The following is a 17386-nucleotide window of genomic DNA, read 5'->3' as shown; positions in this document are numbered from 1 at the left end:
AAGTTTTGCATGCTGATAAGACAACACTGCTGTGTTGTGGCTTTACACTTCCTTCTCCCTGTGTGGTGTGTGAACTTTCATTCAGCGACAAAAGAACAGAGGCACGTTTTAAAACAAATGTGTTTGGAAGGGGGGGGAAATAATTCTTAATGCTGATCCCTTAAAATAGGTGCCATTTCAAATTTAATTTGGAAGTGGCACAGGAGGCCAAAATGTTTGGTATGCTTTATATGGTATGTAGGCCTCACTTATGGGATATCAGTTATGGGATAACATAACTTGAGCTGGATTTTAGTTATCTAAAACAGCATGGTTACTAGAAAAATCAGAAAATGGTACACTTGTCCCTTATCTGTTCCCAAAGCAGTTGAAGCACTTTCACATATGTATAGTTGGAATTTGGTGCAGCCCCCAAACATCCAAAGTGCAGAAATGTAAAACTTTTCAGTTTTAACTTGTACTGTTCACCTTCATTATTATTCTAATACCTTAGGCAAAGAATAGAGAAAGATAGGCTATATATAAGACATAATATTTCCATGTCATACACCTGAATTATGCTCAAATTTGGGCAGGGAATGAGAAGACTTCCAATAGCACTCAAGAACATTTCTCAGCTTACTACTGTGTTATATGAATGCAGCACCAAGGCTCCCTGCTATTTCATATGCTCACTTTTATGTTTAAGCTTTATCATGTATGGACTCCTCTTTCTGAAATGAGTCTTGACTATTAAGGGCCAAACTAGGCATTGGTTACCAGGAGCATGCTGTCAAAAACCCACCAGCTGATGATATTCAACCTTATGTTAATGGGTTAGAGGCATTGTGTGCAACTTGACCATCACATTGAGCCCCTTCATGCCTCTTTAGAGTGGGGTTCTGGAAACCTTCCAAGTTGCTGCTCATAGCATCAGCAGGCGTCCAGAAGTTATAAGCCTTGTAAAACTTCCACAGAGAGGTTTTGTATGATGCACTCTATCCTTAAGATGTTGCAGGAGCAGAAGTGGATAGTTACAAAGACAAACCCGTAGCTTGGGTGGCTGAGAGGTCTACAGAAAATCCCCCAGCCTGAACCCCCGCAAAAGATTTGTTCTGACTCTCAACTTGTCATCAGTAGTCGATCTAAATAAAGGTTTTGTTATAGTTTGGTGAAGTGCCAAGCTCCAGTATCTGCTTCACTTTTTATCTAGACACTTTAAAATATTGAAACACCTGTCTTCCCTGTCTGTTGTTTTTGGCTCCTGCCTGAATGATTTTTACCTGATTTCTACCCTTCAGAGTCACAATGGCTCCAGCGTTCCGCCTGTCCTTGAAACCCAAAGTGAGTGACAACATGACGCACCTGATGGTGGACTTCTCTCAAGAAAGGCATATGCTCCAGGCTCTAAAGTTTTTGCCAGGTAAAAATAAGTCTGCGCAGCATTGAGGTCTTTGGAATACTGTTGCCACAAAATATATAACCAAAATAACAACCCAATAACCCGCCCCCACATTTTAAAATCAAACCAACCAAAGGCCTGGTTAAAAAGGAACGTTTTTGCCTGCCGCCTAAAGGTGTATAGGGGCATAGCGGGATCACCAGCCGAAGCTGATGGAAGGCACTCCGGGCCACTGAGACTCGGGGTGCTGCAAATGTACTTTTGCAGAGGTTTCCCTCTGCACAGCCACTTTGCAAGTAGTATTTTTGTGCCTGAGTTTGCTCATGCAAGGATAATCTAAGACTTTGTATTGAAGTATCAAATTAAAACTGTCAGGATTTCAGATCTGATTTTATCTTGTGGATGATGAATTGTTTGGGATCTTTTGGCATAAAGACTTTGTGCAGTTCTGAGTGTTTGCATTGGACACTAATTCTAACTGATGGCTAAAACAGCTCAGCTTTAAATGATGAAACCCGAAGTGAGTCTTCTGACATTCCCAACTTTTGACATTTCATGCTGACTGTCTTGCTGACACCTCAGTCCAGAATGTCAAAGTACTTATTGATTCTCATTGTTCCTGCTTCTCTTTCTCCCCCTTCCTAGCAAAAAAATAAAAATATGTATATCAGAAACAGACCTTTATCCACCCCGTGTTTGAATTTGAATGTAGCAAACTTCTTTTTCAGCTTTCCCAATTAAGAGAAAATAGTAATCTCTGGGATTAAATATTTAGCTAGTCTAAAAGTCTTGGGGCTTTTACCCCTGAAGAAGGGGACACTCTTACTTTGCTGTGCTATAATAGTTGTAGGGAACCTTGCTCTCTCTCTCCCTCCTCCTCCCCATCTACCTCTCCTCTTCCTCTCTGTGTGTGAGAGAGAATGAGAGTTGGATGTTGCATTCCTCACACATGGTGGCACTCAAACACCAAACCTTTAAAACTGTTTTGGGGAATGTTCCTTGGCATTGCATATTTGTTCCAGTAGCTGTTTGATCCCTTAAGCACAAGCCTTACTTGATTGCGTTTTTTAAAAAGGTCAACCTGAAACAGAAGTCAATAACAAAGGCAGGCAAAAACACTTTAAGACTCATCACAGAATGAATGCACATAGTTTAGAACTGCAATCCTGTGTACATGCCATCCCACTGGACTTAATTCTAAATATGAATGCATAGGATCGGGCAGTACATAAAAGTGATCAGGTCAGACCTTAGCCATAGGATTTTGTTTTTAATCTTGGCTCACCCATCTGGATCTTGCCAAGAATACAAGATCAGTATGTGGGTGGCAGTTGAGTTTACCAGTGATCTGTTTTATTTCCTTAACAGTGCCCAGAGCTCCAGAGATAGTCCTAGCAGATTGTATTGTGGCTGACAACTCTGTAACGATTTCATGGCAAATGACAGAAGAAGACAACAAAATTGATCACTATATACTAGAATACAGGAAAACCAACTTTGATGGGCTTCCTCGAATAAAGGACGAGAGGTGCTGGGAATCTGTGGACTACATTAAGGGCACTGAATATACATTATCGGGTAATTTTATTTTTCTGTTCCCTCCAAGTTGACTTGAGTTGTAACATGAGCTTCATACTTTTTCATGGGAATCTTTTAATGTCAGCTCCATCTAATGTGAAGCCCGCATTTGCAAATGTTTTGCACTCCCAGCATGATAAATGGAGATCTGATCTCATTCACTTTCCTCGACTTCAGCTAATATTGATATAGTACTTAAATTTGTCTGTAGCTTGGGAGAAGCAGCACTTTAAAACAGTATAGTTATAGTGCTATTTTGTGTGTGTTCATTTTAATGATAGTGGATGTCTGAAGACGTTCTTTTTTTCAGGTCTGAGGTTTGACTCAAAATACATGAACTTCCGTGTCAGAGCTTGCAACAAGGCCGTGGCTGGGGATTATTCTGATCCAGTGACTTTAGAGACGAAAGGTAAAACTGGATAGCTAAGAACTATATAGTGGCTTGGATATAGAATGCATGCTCAAATGCCATCTTGGCTATAAAATGTACAGTGTTGTTTTAGAGCAGCAGCTGTGTACCTTAATGTACCTCCAGTCCTTAGGCCCAAAAGCCGGTTTAAGTGAATTGGAGGAAAGGATTGAAGCAGAGGACTATAGTATTTGCACTGTCTAAAGGGCTGCTATTTAAAATTGTTGACATGGTACCAGGAGAAACATTAACCTGAGGGCACATACACCTTCTAAACAAATTCTAGCATAGGGAGATGGCACTGATTAGAGATGGAAGTGCTAAATAGTGCCACTCCCACTTGATAAACAGTGCAGATTTTTTCATCCTAAACCCCTTCACTAACTAACTCTGCTGTGATACGCAGTTGACAAAAATTTACCAATTTTAAGCCATCAATTTAAAGCCATGCAACCGTTTAACCACTTTGATAGCAATTGTGAGGCGGATTTGTTTGTGGCCCTGCAGCAATAATTTTTTTTAGCTTTCTTGGTGTGATACTTGAGCCAAAACAGTAGTAAGATTTTGTTAGCTTTCCTGGCCTGCAAGTTAGTCAGCTGCTAGGGAGGTATCAGTGGCTTTCTTGCCATCTTACGAAGTCTCAGTGCTGCAGACTGGAATATGTTGCCAAAGCAGATTCACACTGTTAGCTCACTTACTTGAGGACGGATAAAACAACATGGCTTTTTGCTGATGTTCCTGATTCTTTATCAGACTTTTATCCTGCTATGGCCTCATATTGGTGCATTTGATATAACAGTGAAGAGCCTGGTACCTTTTCTTCCTATCCCATGATAGAGATTGGGATCATTTTCTGTCGTAAGCATTGAAACCTTATGTTCTGCTGATTCTTAAAATGCCTTTCACCCTGTGAGTGACATAAACACATATATCACCAGTTCCACCTGAGTGGCATAATATGGCTGCATAAATATTATCAGAAGTGTTGCAAGCAGCATATTGAATCATGCTCAGGATATTTCTTCAGAAAAGTCAAGAAGCTGCAGATTGTTTGCCCACGGATCGAATATTGCTCATTTATTTTAATGTTTATATTTTTAAAAATAGCAGGACAATTCATTGAAATGCAGAAGCACTGCCAGTGTAGTCCAGTAGATGAGAAGTGTTCTTAATGATGTCATTGAGTGACTTGCAAAGTGCACCACTAGTATAAGGTTCAGTTCTCCCAACCAGCTTTGGGATTTATTTTCAATTTATGACAACTTGTACAAGCCTGGGTTGCATGTGAGTGTGCTAAAGATGTCATCAGCAGAGGGCTAATGCACAGATCAGTCAGATCAGTTTACTTATGCCGTATGAAATTACCAGTTGTGTCTCTGTACTTGCACATTGGTGAAAGAAAAATTCTAGAAAGCTTTTAGTGGTAAATTGCTACTGTAGTGTATTAAAAAGCATTCTTAATTTTTAAGTCAGAGGACATCTTTGAAGCACTGGATTATAATCCTAGCAAGGCAAAAACAGAGTGCAAGGCAACAATCTCCATAACAATCTCCATATTTAAAAAGAACTTGGCTTGTCGGCAAATGAGCTTGCAGATGTATATTTGTAATGGGTTGTATCACCAAATGTTGCACTTCTAAAATTAGAACTATTGCCATACATTTTAAGGAGTTGCACTGCTCAGCTCCACATCTACATCTTTGGGCATTAGGAAAACTTTCCATGTCTGCTATATAACAACTGGAACTATTCAAGCCTTTTCAACGTATGCCACTCTTAGAGCTGTACCTTATTCCCATTTTGGTGATAGGTGAGCATTTCTAGTTGACCTTCAAAACACTATGCGTTTACAGTGCTCTTATTGAGCATTTGCCTGGTAGAATCATCAAGTTCGGCATTGCTTAAACATACTGTTGACCTTTCACAGCGGAATTTCAATTCTTGTATTCTGTGAAATACTAAAGAACCGTGTCTAATGCATTCTAGTTGAATAGAGTCTGTTTAGTGTGACACATATTGTTTAGCTTCCAAAAATGAAGGCAAACACAGCAACATAGCCTCAATTATTCTGCTTAGTTGGCAGTAACAAAGATTAAATTTACCCCACTACAAATTCCAGCGAGGAGCAGTGACTCAGTCTGACTGCTTTGTTGTATTAAAAACTCTCTGGAAGAGTTACTACCTACCTCATTGTCATTTTCTGAGTGTCAGTAAAAGCTGGAAAGCTTCTTGAATATATCTCTTGGGTAAAACGTAGCTATTTCTGTTATATTCTCTCCATATATGCCTGTTACACATTTGGCTTCACCCATGAAAGATTTGATGATAATACATTTATTATAACCTGTATGTATCTTCTAATGCTCTGCCGAGGAAATTACCATGCTTGCTTACAGTGGCATCTCTTAGTTAGCTTTGAAAATAACTTGTTGTATTCTGCCTTTAGTCATAAGAACTTTTGGAAACCTATTACTTGAAGAATGCTGTGGGACATCAAGCCTGCAGGCCTCCATTTTAGCCAAGCCATGGCCATTTGCCCAGTACCTGGTGTCCATATATGATATCAGATGTGGAGCTAAGCTGAAAGGGTTTTTGCAGGGGCTGCTGATCAGCATTGCTTTGTGGGCTGTATCTCTACCTACTCAGTTTGATTTCAAGCCGTGCGAACAAAAGCAGGGTCACCTGGCATTGTGATGTCAGGTGATTGACAGATGGACCCTTGGACAGTGGGAGAGATAACGATCTGGTTCCCTGGCTGGACCCAGCTCCCCCGTCCCTGCTGTACAGCTCTACTGGCACACTGACAGCCTTGACAGTTAACAGAAAGAATTGCCCTACATACGGATTTTCCCCCCTCCACAGATTAAAATTGAGAACTATAACAGGCTCTGCCTTTCAGAAAAAGATGCACGCCCTGGCACTGTAAATTAAGGGCCAAACTGCACAGGACATTAGTTAGCATTTTCAAAAACCATGCTCATACTTTGGAGACAAAGCAGCCAAGGGCCCCTAATCTAGAACATGCTCCAGTGCTGATTTACTGCAGAAAACACCACTTTCCAGACTGTTTGCACCCAAGGTGCTGTTTGTAGTGGATATCGGGGGTTTTTTTAAGGGGGGGGAGGCGGGTTCAGAGCAGAGTGGGAGGGAGCAATATTAATCAATGCAATCCAGATCAAAAGCAAGCAGCAGTTAGCTCAGTTGGTTAGAGTGTGGTTCTGTTCATGCCAAGGTTATGGGCTCAATTCCCATACAGGCCATGTGCATTGCAGGGGGTTAGACTAGATGACCCTTGGGAGTCCTTTCAGCTCTACAATTCTGTGGTTCTATGATGCAATATTCTGAATTGGGCACTATGGCTGATTTTTCTCTAAAATAAAAGCAGGCAGGTGGAGTAAGCATTTAAAAAACAATAATTAGAAGTATAGCATCAGAAGTAGACTTGTCTTAGGTAGGGAACCTGGGCAGCCTATCTAAATATGTTAACTTCTTCACTCTTTGCATTCAGAAAAGGTGTGACAAACCTTTTGATCTGCATCTTTTCTCTGGGCAGCTCTTATATTTAACCTGGATGGTTCATCGTCTCATCTTAACTTGAAAGTTGAAGATTCCTATGTGGAGTGGGATTCTACAGGAGGCAAAAGCCAAGAAAACAAAATTAAAGGAAAAGAGAACAAAGGCAGGTAAGGGAAACTGAGCTCCTCCTCCGATCAAGTTAACTTGTAGATGTCATATTTAAAGGCTGTTTCAGCAAATATAAATTTGGTCTATCAGGTAGGAAGTCTTCCTGTGCAAAAGAGATTATTCATATTGCTATAAACTTAATGAATCTATTCACACTAAACTTAATGTATTTGGCAGTATAGCATACTTGCTGGTAAAGTTTTGAGGCATCTATTGAAGAGAATAACCTTGAAACCTGTGTTGGAAATGGGGAATTTCTTTTTCTGGAAAAAGTGACAGTGTTGCAAGGTAGCTCTGGTTTTGTTTTTCCCCTAACATGGGTACATTACTAAAAACAATTCCCCCTGCTGAAAAATAATACTAGCAGTCATATTCTTCTTAGGGTTAAGTATTTAGCCCTTATGTGATTCAGTCGTATGACCTATGCACAAATCATGAGCTCTCTAGAAGCATCTTTTTCTATGTAAATTAGAAAAATGAAATTTATCAAATGATTTTTATTTATTTTTTACAAAAAATCATTTGATATATTTCTAGCAAGTTAGAAAGTCTGGCCTGTAAAAACAAAATCTGTTGGGGAGCTTTTCTGAGATGATTGTGTTGGTCTAAAGAATAATTTCTGTTGTCCAAATAGATTAGATTATTTAACTTCTACACCACTTAATATATTAAAAACCTTTATTAAGTGCTGTACAAAAAACGGAGCAGCGACAGCCAATTAAACAAAATATTACAAAATCGCAGTTACATATGAAAAGGTTACATTAGTACCAAGTTACTAACATATATGAATCAATATCAATTCATTTTCCTTCTGGCACATCCTCACTCTCATCCTGTGTCCCATTCAGCTGTTCTCTCCCCACCCAGGTGAGTTGAGTTTCCCAGAGGGTCCTGAGGATGTGGAAAGGCTCCGTCTCCACTCACGGCTCTTTCTTCACTCTCCTCTCCTCCTCCAAGGTGGATTTAAATGTTGGGGGTTTGTTGGCATACCGTAAGCTTCCACAATTGCCACATACCAAAATACAGTGGTACCTTGGTTTCTCAAACTTAATCTGTTCCGGGAGTCCGTTTGACTCCCGAAACAATTCGAAAACCAAGGCACGGCTTCCGATTGGCTGCAGGAGCTTCCGGCACTCAAGCGGAAGCCACATCGGATCTTCGGCTTCTGGAAAATGTTCACAAACCGGTGTTCGGGAGCTGATTTGTTCAACAACTAAGCTGTTTGAGAACCAAGGCACCACTGTATTGCCGGTTCATAGGTGACAGGGATGTGCTCTCCTATACTATAGGAATAGTATTGTCTGGGAGCAAGTAGATGTATTGTTGTCAAGTGAGCTATTGCCGAGTCCAAATACCCGGACCACTTTTTTACTTCCCATGAAGTATTTTCCGTAAGAGGGAGGAGGAGACTCCAGGCCTTGGAAACTTTATACTCCCGTAGTCTCAGTAATAGGAACGTATTTCATGTCACCCCCACCCCAGCTGTGAACAGGGAGCTGGTAACACATTAAGTTCAAGAGGTAAAAAGGCTATAAAACTCAAACAGGGTTTAATAGATTCCAAACCTATTTTATGCAGACTTCTTAAACCATTTTGGTTACATTTCAATTTGTAAGCAAGTGGGTGTTTTCTGTTTGTAAGTCTGTGAACAGCATACAGTTATTAATAGTTATCAGAACAGTTTTGTAGTGGTTTTAAATACTAATATATTTTTTTAAAAAATAAGTCTGTGTGTAGCCACGAAGTAGCTTTTTAATTACCTATTTTTGTCTGACAGTTGCCAGATTACCCTTCTGAAGAACAATACAAGGTGACAGTGTGCCTCTTCATAGCCATAGGGTTCAGCTTTTTACTCTCCAATATTTTCCTTTCAATTCTTGCTCTCTAGAGTTAGCATGAATCAATCCAGCAGCCTTTACCAGTAGACAAGCCACTGTTTGTTGTTTAGATCCTTCTTTCCCCCACTTATTTGTCATCTTTTGTATTTACCGTTCAAACTGCCTTTCTGTAAAATCACCAAGCCTGTATATAAGTTTTGACAATTTACAGAAATGAGAACCGCTAACACTAAAATTAGGCAACGTAAAATGCACCAGTTGCCAACAAGCTAATGCCTCTTGTATTTTATGGTACACACTGGGCTGTGTCCCCAGTTGTAATGGGACCATAGGCCTAGTCTGTCACTTTGTAGTAATAAATGGGGATATTTGATTCTTCCAGTACTAAACAAACATAACTGCATCCTTTAAATACAGAAATCCTTCACAATCTTTAAAGGCAGATTCTGGTTTTTTTCTCTCAGTCTTACGTTCTCTGCATTAAGTAATTTTATTTCAAGAAGGAACGTTGAGTTTTTGCACTTATTGGTCCTGGCCTCTGCAAGCAGTAGCCAATCAAGTGAGGAGGATCATTTTGCAGCATGGTGCTTTGTTTTTGTAGCATTACTGGAGAAGGGGACAAGGCTATTTGGTCTCCGTGTATCACCTGCAGTATAGATTTCAGCCCTTGTGTATTCTTCCCTCTGGAGATGCAGGTACTTGAGTTAGGCATACAGAATTGGAAGTTAGACTGGGTTTCCGGGCCAAACAAGTATTTTGGCATTTTGCAACTACAATGTGTGTTTTCCTTTGGAGAATACACGTTGTCCAAAGAACTTGCTATTCTTTGATTTTACATGAACAGATAAAACACCATAGAAATTGCATTAGTTAGTTCCACAGTGGCTTATCAAAACAAAACCGGCATGCATGTTGGCATTGCAACAGTACAATTAAACGCAGAGAATTCGGCTTGTATTGAATCATGTCTTCAAATGTACCAAATATAAAATATTTTAAATTCAGTTGTGTACCTGTAAAGGCTGCTAATATTAAGGACATCTTCTGGGTGAAGGGAACTTGGAGCACTTACCTGAAAAATAGCATGTCAGCATTTTGGTAGATCTGGTGGAAGTGGGAAGTTATTCTGAGTTTGTGCCTTCCTTGTATCAATTGCAGCATCTCTTGAACAAACATGCTATTTTTCTACATAACCTGGCAGTGAACCTAACGTGTTGCTTTTATGATAGAAAGCAGAAAGTAGCAGGCTTCCTAGTAACAATGTACTTGGAGTAGGGTCAAACACTGTGGTGTGTCCCCTTCCTCCCCCCCCCCCAATATATGCTTTTAATTTCTTGGCTTTGCTGTCTTTTCATGCTTTCACTTATTTCTTTTTTTCTTTTGGTAAGTAACTTTCCTTTAATACGTTTCGTTTGTTCAAAGGCCTTTTCAGTGTTGCGTTTAAATGTCTTAAGAATTCACAGTAGAACTTCATTCTGAAAACAGTAAATGCTATATCTGCTATATTCATGCCACTTCAACATTCATGCCACCAGAGGTGTGGGGAAGATGGCTAATGTATTGGGACTGGGTTTCTATCTTATTTTAAAATAACTCATTTCTAATCGGATCAATGGGACACTCCCCCCCCCCCCCAGAATTACACTTCAAGTTCACTCATTCCTATCCTGCACATATCCCTCCTAGTCTTCAGTAATAGTAACTTTTCTGTTGTCTTAGCATGTTTTTTTTTTCTTCTTCTACTGGTAGCCTCTTCTGTGCATGGCTATTTGTATAGATATAGAGACTTTCAGCATGGCTACCGGAACAGACCCCTCTAACAGCATGTGAGCCATCTGTGACCATAAATGCTTCTGTGAAACAGTCTAAAACTGGATTTAAAAAATACTAACTTGGTGCCTTTGCTTGTATGCTGTTGTAGTCATGGTTGCATACTGCAGTGCAGAACAAACTCATTTCTTGTCATCTTACAGAAGTGGAACTCCTTCCCCAAAGCGATCATCTGTTAGCTCACGTTCACCTTTGATAAGGGGCAGCAGAGATAGATTTACTGGGGAATCGTACACAGTGTTGGGTAAGGTTTTTAAAGAAATAATACTTATAAATTATTATTATTATTATTAAATTAGTTTTTATTATTTTTTTGTGATACAAAAAAAAAAAACCCACACACACAAGGAAAAGTAGATATAGCACCTCCACTTTCAATTCATAAAATCTTTTTCAGTTTGTTTACATTTGGTGCGAGACTCTATTTCCATAGACATTGGGAGAAAAGAGGAAGAGGGTTGAGGAGGATAATGGTCTTTTCATTCTATTGTATAGTGCAGAGTTTTTGTGGCAGCATCTCATGGGTAGGTCCTTTATTAATATAATTATTTGGGGGGTTTTATTGTCATGTTGAGAGATGTGAGGGCCCAAAGTTTGATTGCTTGCGTTTGGTTGGTTGCAGTATGGTTTGTTTGGAGGGGGGCAGGATTGTTGTGTCCAGATTAGCCATATTAATTTGTATGTGGGGGGTAGGTCATTGTCTTGTTGTGCTGTATATGTGGTAAAGGGAAGCCACACCGGGGCGAAGGTGTCCTCTTTTGCTTGTCCCCATGCTAGTTAATTTTTCTGGTAGGGCAGTTTCCCATACTTTTTGGTACCAGTGGTGTATGTTCACTCCTGATAGGTCCTTCCAGGATCTGGTTATGATATTTCTAGCTGCTGAGAGTAAGTGACTTATGAGTTCCTTGTCTTGTGCATTGTGGGAAAGGTTTTTTTTCGGGGGGGGGGGAGGGAGGATAAGCTTTCTTAGTTTTTATCATTATGATCTGCACTGGAGTGGGAAACCTTTGGTCCTCTCCCCATGTTGTTGAACTACAGCTCTTGCCAACTCTTATCAAGCACAGCTGGGGATATTGGGAGTTGTAGTTCTGCAACATCTGGAGAGCCAGAGGTTCCCTATGCCCGATTTCTACAACACCAAAAAGATTGGGGATTTTCACTGGCTAATGAAATCTCTACTCAATCAGTTATGGGTCTTATCCTTGAACAATTTGTGTTTTCTCTTGAGCTCTAGGCAGCACAAGTTTGCTTGGAAGTGTTCATTGTTCCTTCTCTGTTTCATTACAGGAGATACTACTATTGAGAACGGGCAACACTACTGGGAAGTGAAAGCCCAGAAGGATTGCAAATCCTATAGTGTGGGAGTAGCGTATAAAAATTTGGGGAAATTTGACCAGCTAGGGAAGACTAATACAAGCTGGTGCGTGCATGTGAACAACTGGCTCCAGACTACATTTGCAGCCAAACACAACAACAAAGCAAAATCGCTAGATGTCCTGGTTCCAGACAGGATAGGAGTCTATTGCGACTTTGATGGAGGTAACTTGGGAGTCCTCAGAACTATGCATGAGAGAGCTGAAATAGTGTTACTCCTTTACCTTCTGAGAACGTGTATTAAGGAAAAGACAAATGTTACACATAAGCTGAACTCTTTTAGAAGTATTAACATGCTTTTCTCTCTTCAGGTCAGCTCTCTTTCTATAACGCAAGCTCAAAGCAGTTGTTGTACACCTTCAAAACAAAATTCACCCAGCCGCTACTACCAGGTTTCATGGTCAGTACCTACCTAATTTAACTCATTCCATCATTTCTGCTTCAAGGGCTATTTTTCTACAGTTACTTTTAGGAATAATTTCATAATGTGGAAAAGACTCGCATTGAATGCCACAGGTGCTTTTGGGTTATTGATGCGTCACTGTCTGACCTCTATACATGTTTATATGCTTATTAAACTTGGTTGCTCAAGGAAAAACTAGCAGCCACTTTGATGACTAGCTCCAGGGCTCTGTATATGCCCGAAGAAGAGAAACCTCTAATGGGGAAATGCAGGTTTCTAACCTGTGACCCTTCAAATGTTCCTGGACTGTAATTCCCATTATCTCTGACCTTTGCCTGTGCTGTCTGGGGCTGATGGGAGTTGGAGTCCAGCAGTATTTGGAGGAGGACAAAGATGTGCAGATCCCTGAAAATCTCTAGCTTACACTTTTTTAAAAAGCAATGTATTATAACTCTAGCCCTCGTAACTGCAAAACAATGTGCATAACTTATACAAAATTGCCTGGGAGCAGAATTTTGTTTTTGTTCTGAATATACATCACAGACCTTCTCTTGTTTAGATGAGCCTACCCAGATACTTAGAAAGTTGAAGTAATTTTATCTGTTTTAGTATTTTAACATTTGTATGTTTTTAAAGTAGGGTTGTGAATTTTTCTCCCTTAAAACAAACTTGAATGGGAGCTGGAGTGTAATATAGAACACTGTTGAAACTAGACTTCCCGCCCCACCTTGTGTTAGAAACGTAAGAAAATGCTAAACTGTCAGCCTCCTCTCAATATAGATAGCGAGAATTTCCTCACCTGAGTTTTATTTTTATATTAACAGCAAATTTTAAAAGTAGAAAAGGTGACACTGTTTAAGCAGTTCAGAGCAACTGTTTCAAAATATAACTATGGCTAAACTGGATTTGAGCCTCTTAATTTTTCAAAAAGTGACAGCACTGTTAGTCATTGTCATTCTCACTGTTCCCCTGGTCAGCTTTTTGGTAAAAAAGGGCTAGTTATAGAGAAGATAGGGGTTTCAACAAACTTGAGGGACAGACAGAAAAATGCTGTGATGTACAGTGATTGCCATGATTTTAATTGACTCTGAGCAAGAAGAGAGCACTGATGACCCCCCATCTTTTATATATTGGTTTTCTAGGTTTGGTGTGGTGGTCTCACCTTGACAACAGGACTGCAGGTGCCAAGTGCCGTGAAAACACTGCAGAAGAGCGAAAATGGGTTAAGCGGTTCAGCCAGCAGCCTAACCAATGTTGCCCAATGATATTTTCACTTCATGTTAACTGCTTTTTCTTTGCAGGTGTTACTCAAAGAGCTTTTGAGCAATGCTTTAATGTGTTCCTGCTACTTCTGAGGCCTAAGCACCACTAGTGGGGCTGAACCAAAATGTTAGCAGGAGTGTACTGTGAATCTGCAGTGTAATAGGAAAATAGACTGATCTTTTTTAAAAAGAGAATTGGGTATTTGAGGTTGTAGCTATCTACTACTGTTAGACTAAGTTTGACTACTTGTCTTACGGATTCTTGACAGATAACTTCAGTATAACACGCAACAAAGGCAAGTATGATCTTGGTCTAAAAGGCCTTCCTTGTTTTTCTTCTCTCTAGGTTTCTAACACTCACTCCTTGACCTCGGAAAAGGAGATGAGCTGGAGGGTAATACACAGAAGCTTTAAAAATGAGAGCCATCTAAAAAAGCCAGTCTTAACTTTCCATAACTCAGTGTAATGAAAAGGTGGTGGTGTGTGGTACAAATACTTAGGTTTTGATCACTGTCCTTTGATTCAAGGTAGTTTTTACGCAGTTGGGCACCATGAATAACATTGCCGAGAACTACACAGTCATCTCAAGTAGTGTATTTTAAACTGGTATTTGGACAGTGTCCATTAACCATGAAAAATGCTTTGAGGAATGGAAGAGATTGTAGTATTTCTGACCAGTCAGCTTAAGGAGCTTTTCGAAGTGCTTCCATTTTCCTCTGTTAAATCACCTGAGCTCAGTAATGAGGCAGTTTAAGTCCCATTTTTTTGTATTGTCAGCCAGTTTCAGTGTGTACTTCACATGGTACACTTTTTTGGGGTTAAGTGTATGCTCAGAATTAAGTCATGTTTCGCCAGCCATTCTTATCTGTAAGCTAATGGCTTCTTGCCACATCTTTAGTTTCTAGGCTGTGCCCTGAAAACTGCTCCAGAGGCTCAAAATAATATACTGTACCTAGTCAACTGCTAGATGCATCAGACACCTTAGTTTTGTAACATGGTTAATGTCCGGAATGATGTTATCTTCAAACCTCTAAAGCACTTTTCCTGTAGATTTTGAAAGTGGATTGTACATTCCAGTTTTAAAGGCTCCATAAGTTCTGAGTTTCCTCCATGATGTCGGAAGCATATATTAAGAATGTAGATGGCATGTTCAGATTTTATGGTAACTTCCAACCTTTGAACATTTTGAGTGTGGTTCCCTATTAATTTCTCCATCATAGAACCTGATACTAGGGTTTTGGGGGTGTTGGTTTTTTTTACATTCTGTGATCTACTGTCTCACTCTTGAGAAATTTCACAGAATAGTAAGAAGCAAACTTTTTAATAAAGTGCGTCTGAGCATTTTTCACTTGTGAGAAATGAATACCTGCAGTTGTCTCTGAAGTGTTAAGAATTGAGTTTGAATGTTCAACTTTCCCAACTGAACCATGTAAATTGCTTCCTCAGAATCGCTGAATGGCTACGCTAATCCAATCTGTTTACTCCATTGTCCCTCTTGCAAAAGAGTAGCAAATCACAGTAAAATGTCTCATGTTCTAAGAACTCCTTAAATACCATGTTCTACCCAGTCTTACCATGTTTTCTAACAATCAAGGAACCCAGTATTTATCCCATTGTAATGATGTGTTTGTTCTGTAAGACCCTTCATGTAGTTCTGCTTCGTATACCTTTGTATTTGCAGCACTTAAGTTCACATTTTTATTCTTTGCATATTTGATTTGTGAAATAAAGATGTTTTGATAACTGGCTTGTTATGCCCAATGCAGATAACATGCCAACTACTTCTAGGAAGAAAATATAATGTGGTAAATACCTTTATGATGCTTTGACCAGTATAAATGGGCTTCTAACTAGTCAGAATCAAGCTGCTATACTCTCGGAATTACATATTTTGGAGCAAGGCCTTTGTTCTATGTACAGTTAATAGAGGCACTTAACTGTCTTAAAATGGTTGCATCTGCTGACTGTCAAGTGTGATCCAGACTCTGAATCGACTGAATACTTCACAGTTGCAAGTTCTACTGAATTATGCAGGCATCTCTGTGAATTCTCCACAACTCAGTGGATCTGCAATATTTATTCCAGATGCAGTACTAGTGTTTAGAGGTTTGACATGTATTGGGAAACATACATTTGGAGTGGTGGGTTATCCCTATCGGAGGAACATTACTGCTAGTGGAACAATCTGAGGCATAGGTGCTTCTGTTGGCTACCCAGCTGGGTAGTTCCATATCAGTTTAAGGAATTAGAGTATGGTGACATGAGGAAATGCCTTAAGCACTTTAGATATTGTTTATGAAACTTGAACTAACAACATTGATAGGTTTGCATTCTGTGGCAAGCATGCAGAAATTGGTGCAATTGAGCAAAGCAAATTACTCAGTTTGATGGTTTTGAGCAAAACAATTATTTGATTGTGTTTACTCTTCAGGTAGATATGCTAGATTGGTTACAAACAAGGCATAGTGTGTATATAATTTGTCTGCTTACTCATTGTAAAATTTGAAGTATTTTTGTATTTGTAGCTAATGAAAGGTGGGGTTTTTTTGTATATTTACAGCAAGAAGAAAATGTGTATTGTTAATTTAGTTTACAGAAATTATGGAATTGTCTACTGTGACATAATCATGTAACACAACTTGACTCCCTTTTGTATAATAAAGTAGCAAATGTAATTCACAATTTGGTTTAAATCCAAAACTATGTGAATCTGCTTAGAGGTTTTTGAAGAGCAGCTGAAAGCCCAAGTCACAAAACCGTATTATGAATGGTATTTTAAGGGTGTAAGAGTGGAATGGTTATACAGTGACTATACAATACAGTCTTAATAATTCAGTTTAAGTTTGAGGGCTATGTAATGAACATAATACATTCTCCTTTTATTAAAGGAAGCAGAAATACTCCTATAAGTCTGTTTGTTCTCTCCCTTGTCTCTTAGGACAGGATTCCTTTCTGTGATGTAGGAACAGTTTTGAGGCAAACTAATTCGGCAAATGTTGGCATTTTAATTATGCAAGTGAGTACTTTGTGTGGTATATCAACTGACTTTGTTACTATGCGGTTGGCAGACTTGGTTGACTCTATATTTTCTGGTCGTTACTTTTGTCCTTGGAATTAAACTGAAGTGTTCTGGAAGCCTACTGACTTGAAAGGGAAACTTAAGCCGCGTTTTCCTCCCGTAGTACTGTACAAATCAGCGGCTTTTCTCTGCAAGTGGGCTGCTCGTTTTCACCACCGGTAAAACACTTCTGCATGTGCCTTTTCAAAATGGCTCTTATCATTACTCTCCTAGTGTAAGGTATTGAGATAAGAAAGCATATTGATATTCTGCTGTCACACTGAACTTCCTAAATGGGGAAATTGTGCACTGACCTCAGGTACCCAGTGCTTTGCTCTTCATCCTTGTCAAGTACCCTCGGACAACAACCCTACCTACCACAACACTGTACAACTGGGGTGCCTTAGAGCCCATGGAGTGTTTTAATTTGCTGTGTCTTTAAGTCAAACACATCTTGCAGGGGTTTTGTATTAATAAACTTTTGAAAACTCGTATACATCTTTTGTCGTGCTTTTTCTGAGGATAGTATGCTATAGAGAAGTGGCTTTCTTTGGGTATGGAAGATC

At 39.5% G+C, this 17386-nt stretch overlaps 1 protein-coding gene across 3 annotated transcripts in view; it reads left to right on the top strand.

The window, feature by feature from the left end:
• FSD1L (fibronectin type III and SPRY domain containing 1 like) overlaps nt 1-17314 on the top strand; it is a 30662-nt gene extending 13348 nt beyond the window's left edge. Inside the window, exons 6-14 of one of the 3 annotated variants that reach the window (XM_082205655.1) lie at nt 1281-1402; nt 2750-2959; nt 3270-3368; nt 6922-7051; nt 8833-8865; nt 10867-10967; nt 12011-12262; nt 12409-12497; nt 13643-17314. In XM_082205655.1, coding sequence (XP_082061781.1) covers nt 1281-1402; nt 2750-2959; nt 3270-3368; nt 6922-7051; nt 8833-8865; nt 10867-10967; nt 12011-12262; nt 12409-12497; nt 13643-13765 — 1159 coding nt within the window. In that variant the 3' untranslated portion in view covers nt 13766-17314. The remainder of the gene's footprint in view (nt 1-1280; nt 1403-2749; nt 2960-3269; nt 3369-6921; nt 7052-8832; nt 8866-10866; nt 10968-12010; nt 12263-12408; nt 12498-13642) is intronic. The other 2 variants (XM_082205657.1, XM_082205656.1) reach the window with 2 other exon arrangements.
• The last annotated feature ends 72 nt before the right edge of the window (nt 17315-17386 follow it).

The sequence above is a fragment of the Podarcis vaucheri genome (genome assembly GCF_965113315.1).
Source record: "Podarcis vaucheri genome assembly, chromosome: 17".
Taxonomy (NCBI): domain Eukaryota; kingdom Metazoa; phylum Chordata; class Lepidosauria; order Squamata; family Lacertidae; genus Podarcis; species Podarcis vaucheri.
This window is presented reverse-complemented; position numbering and strand designations above follow the sequence as displayed.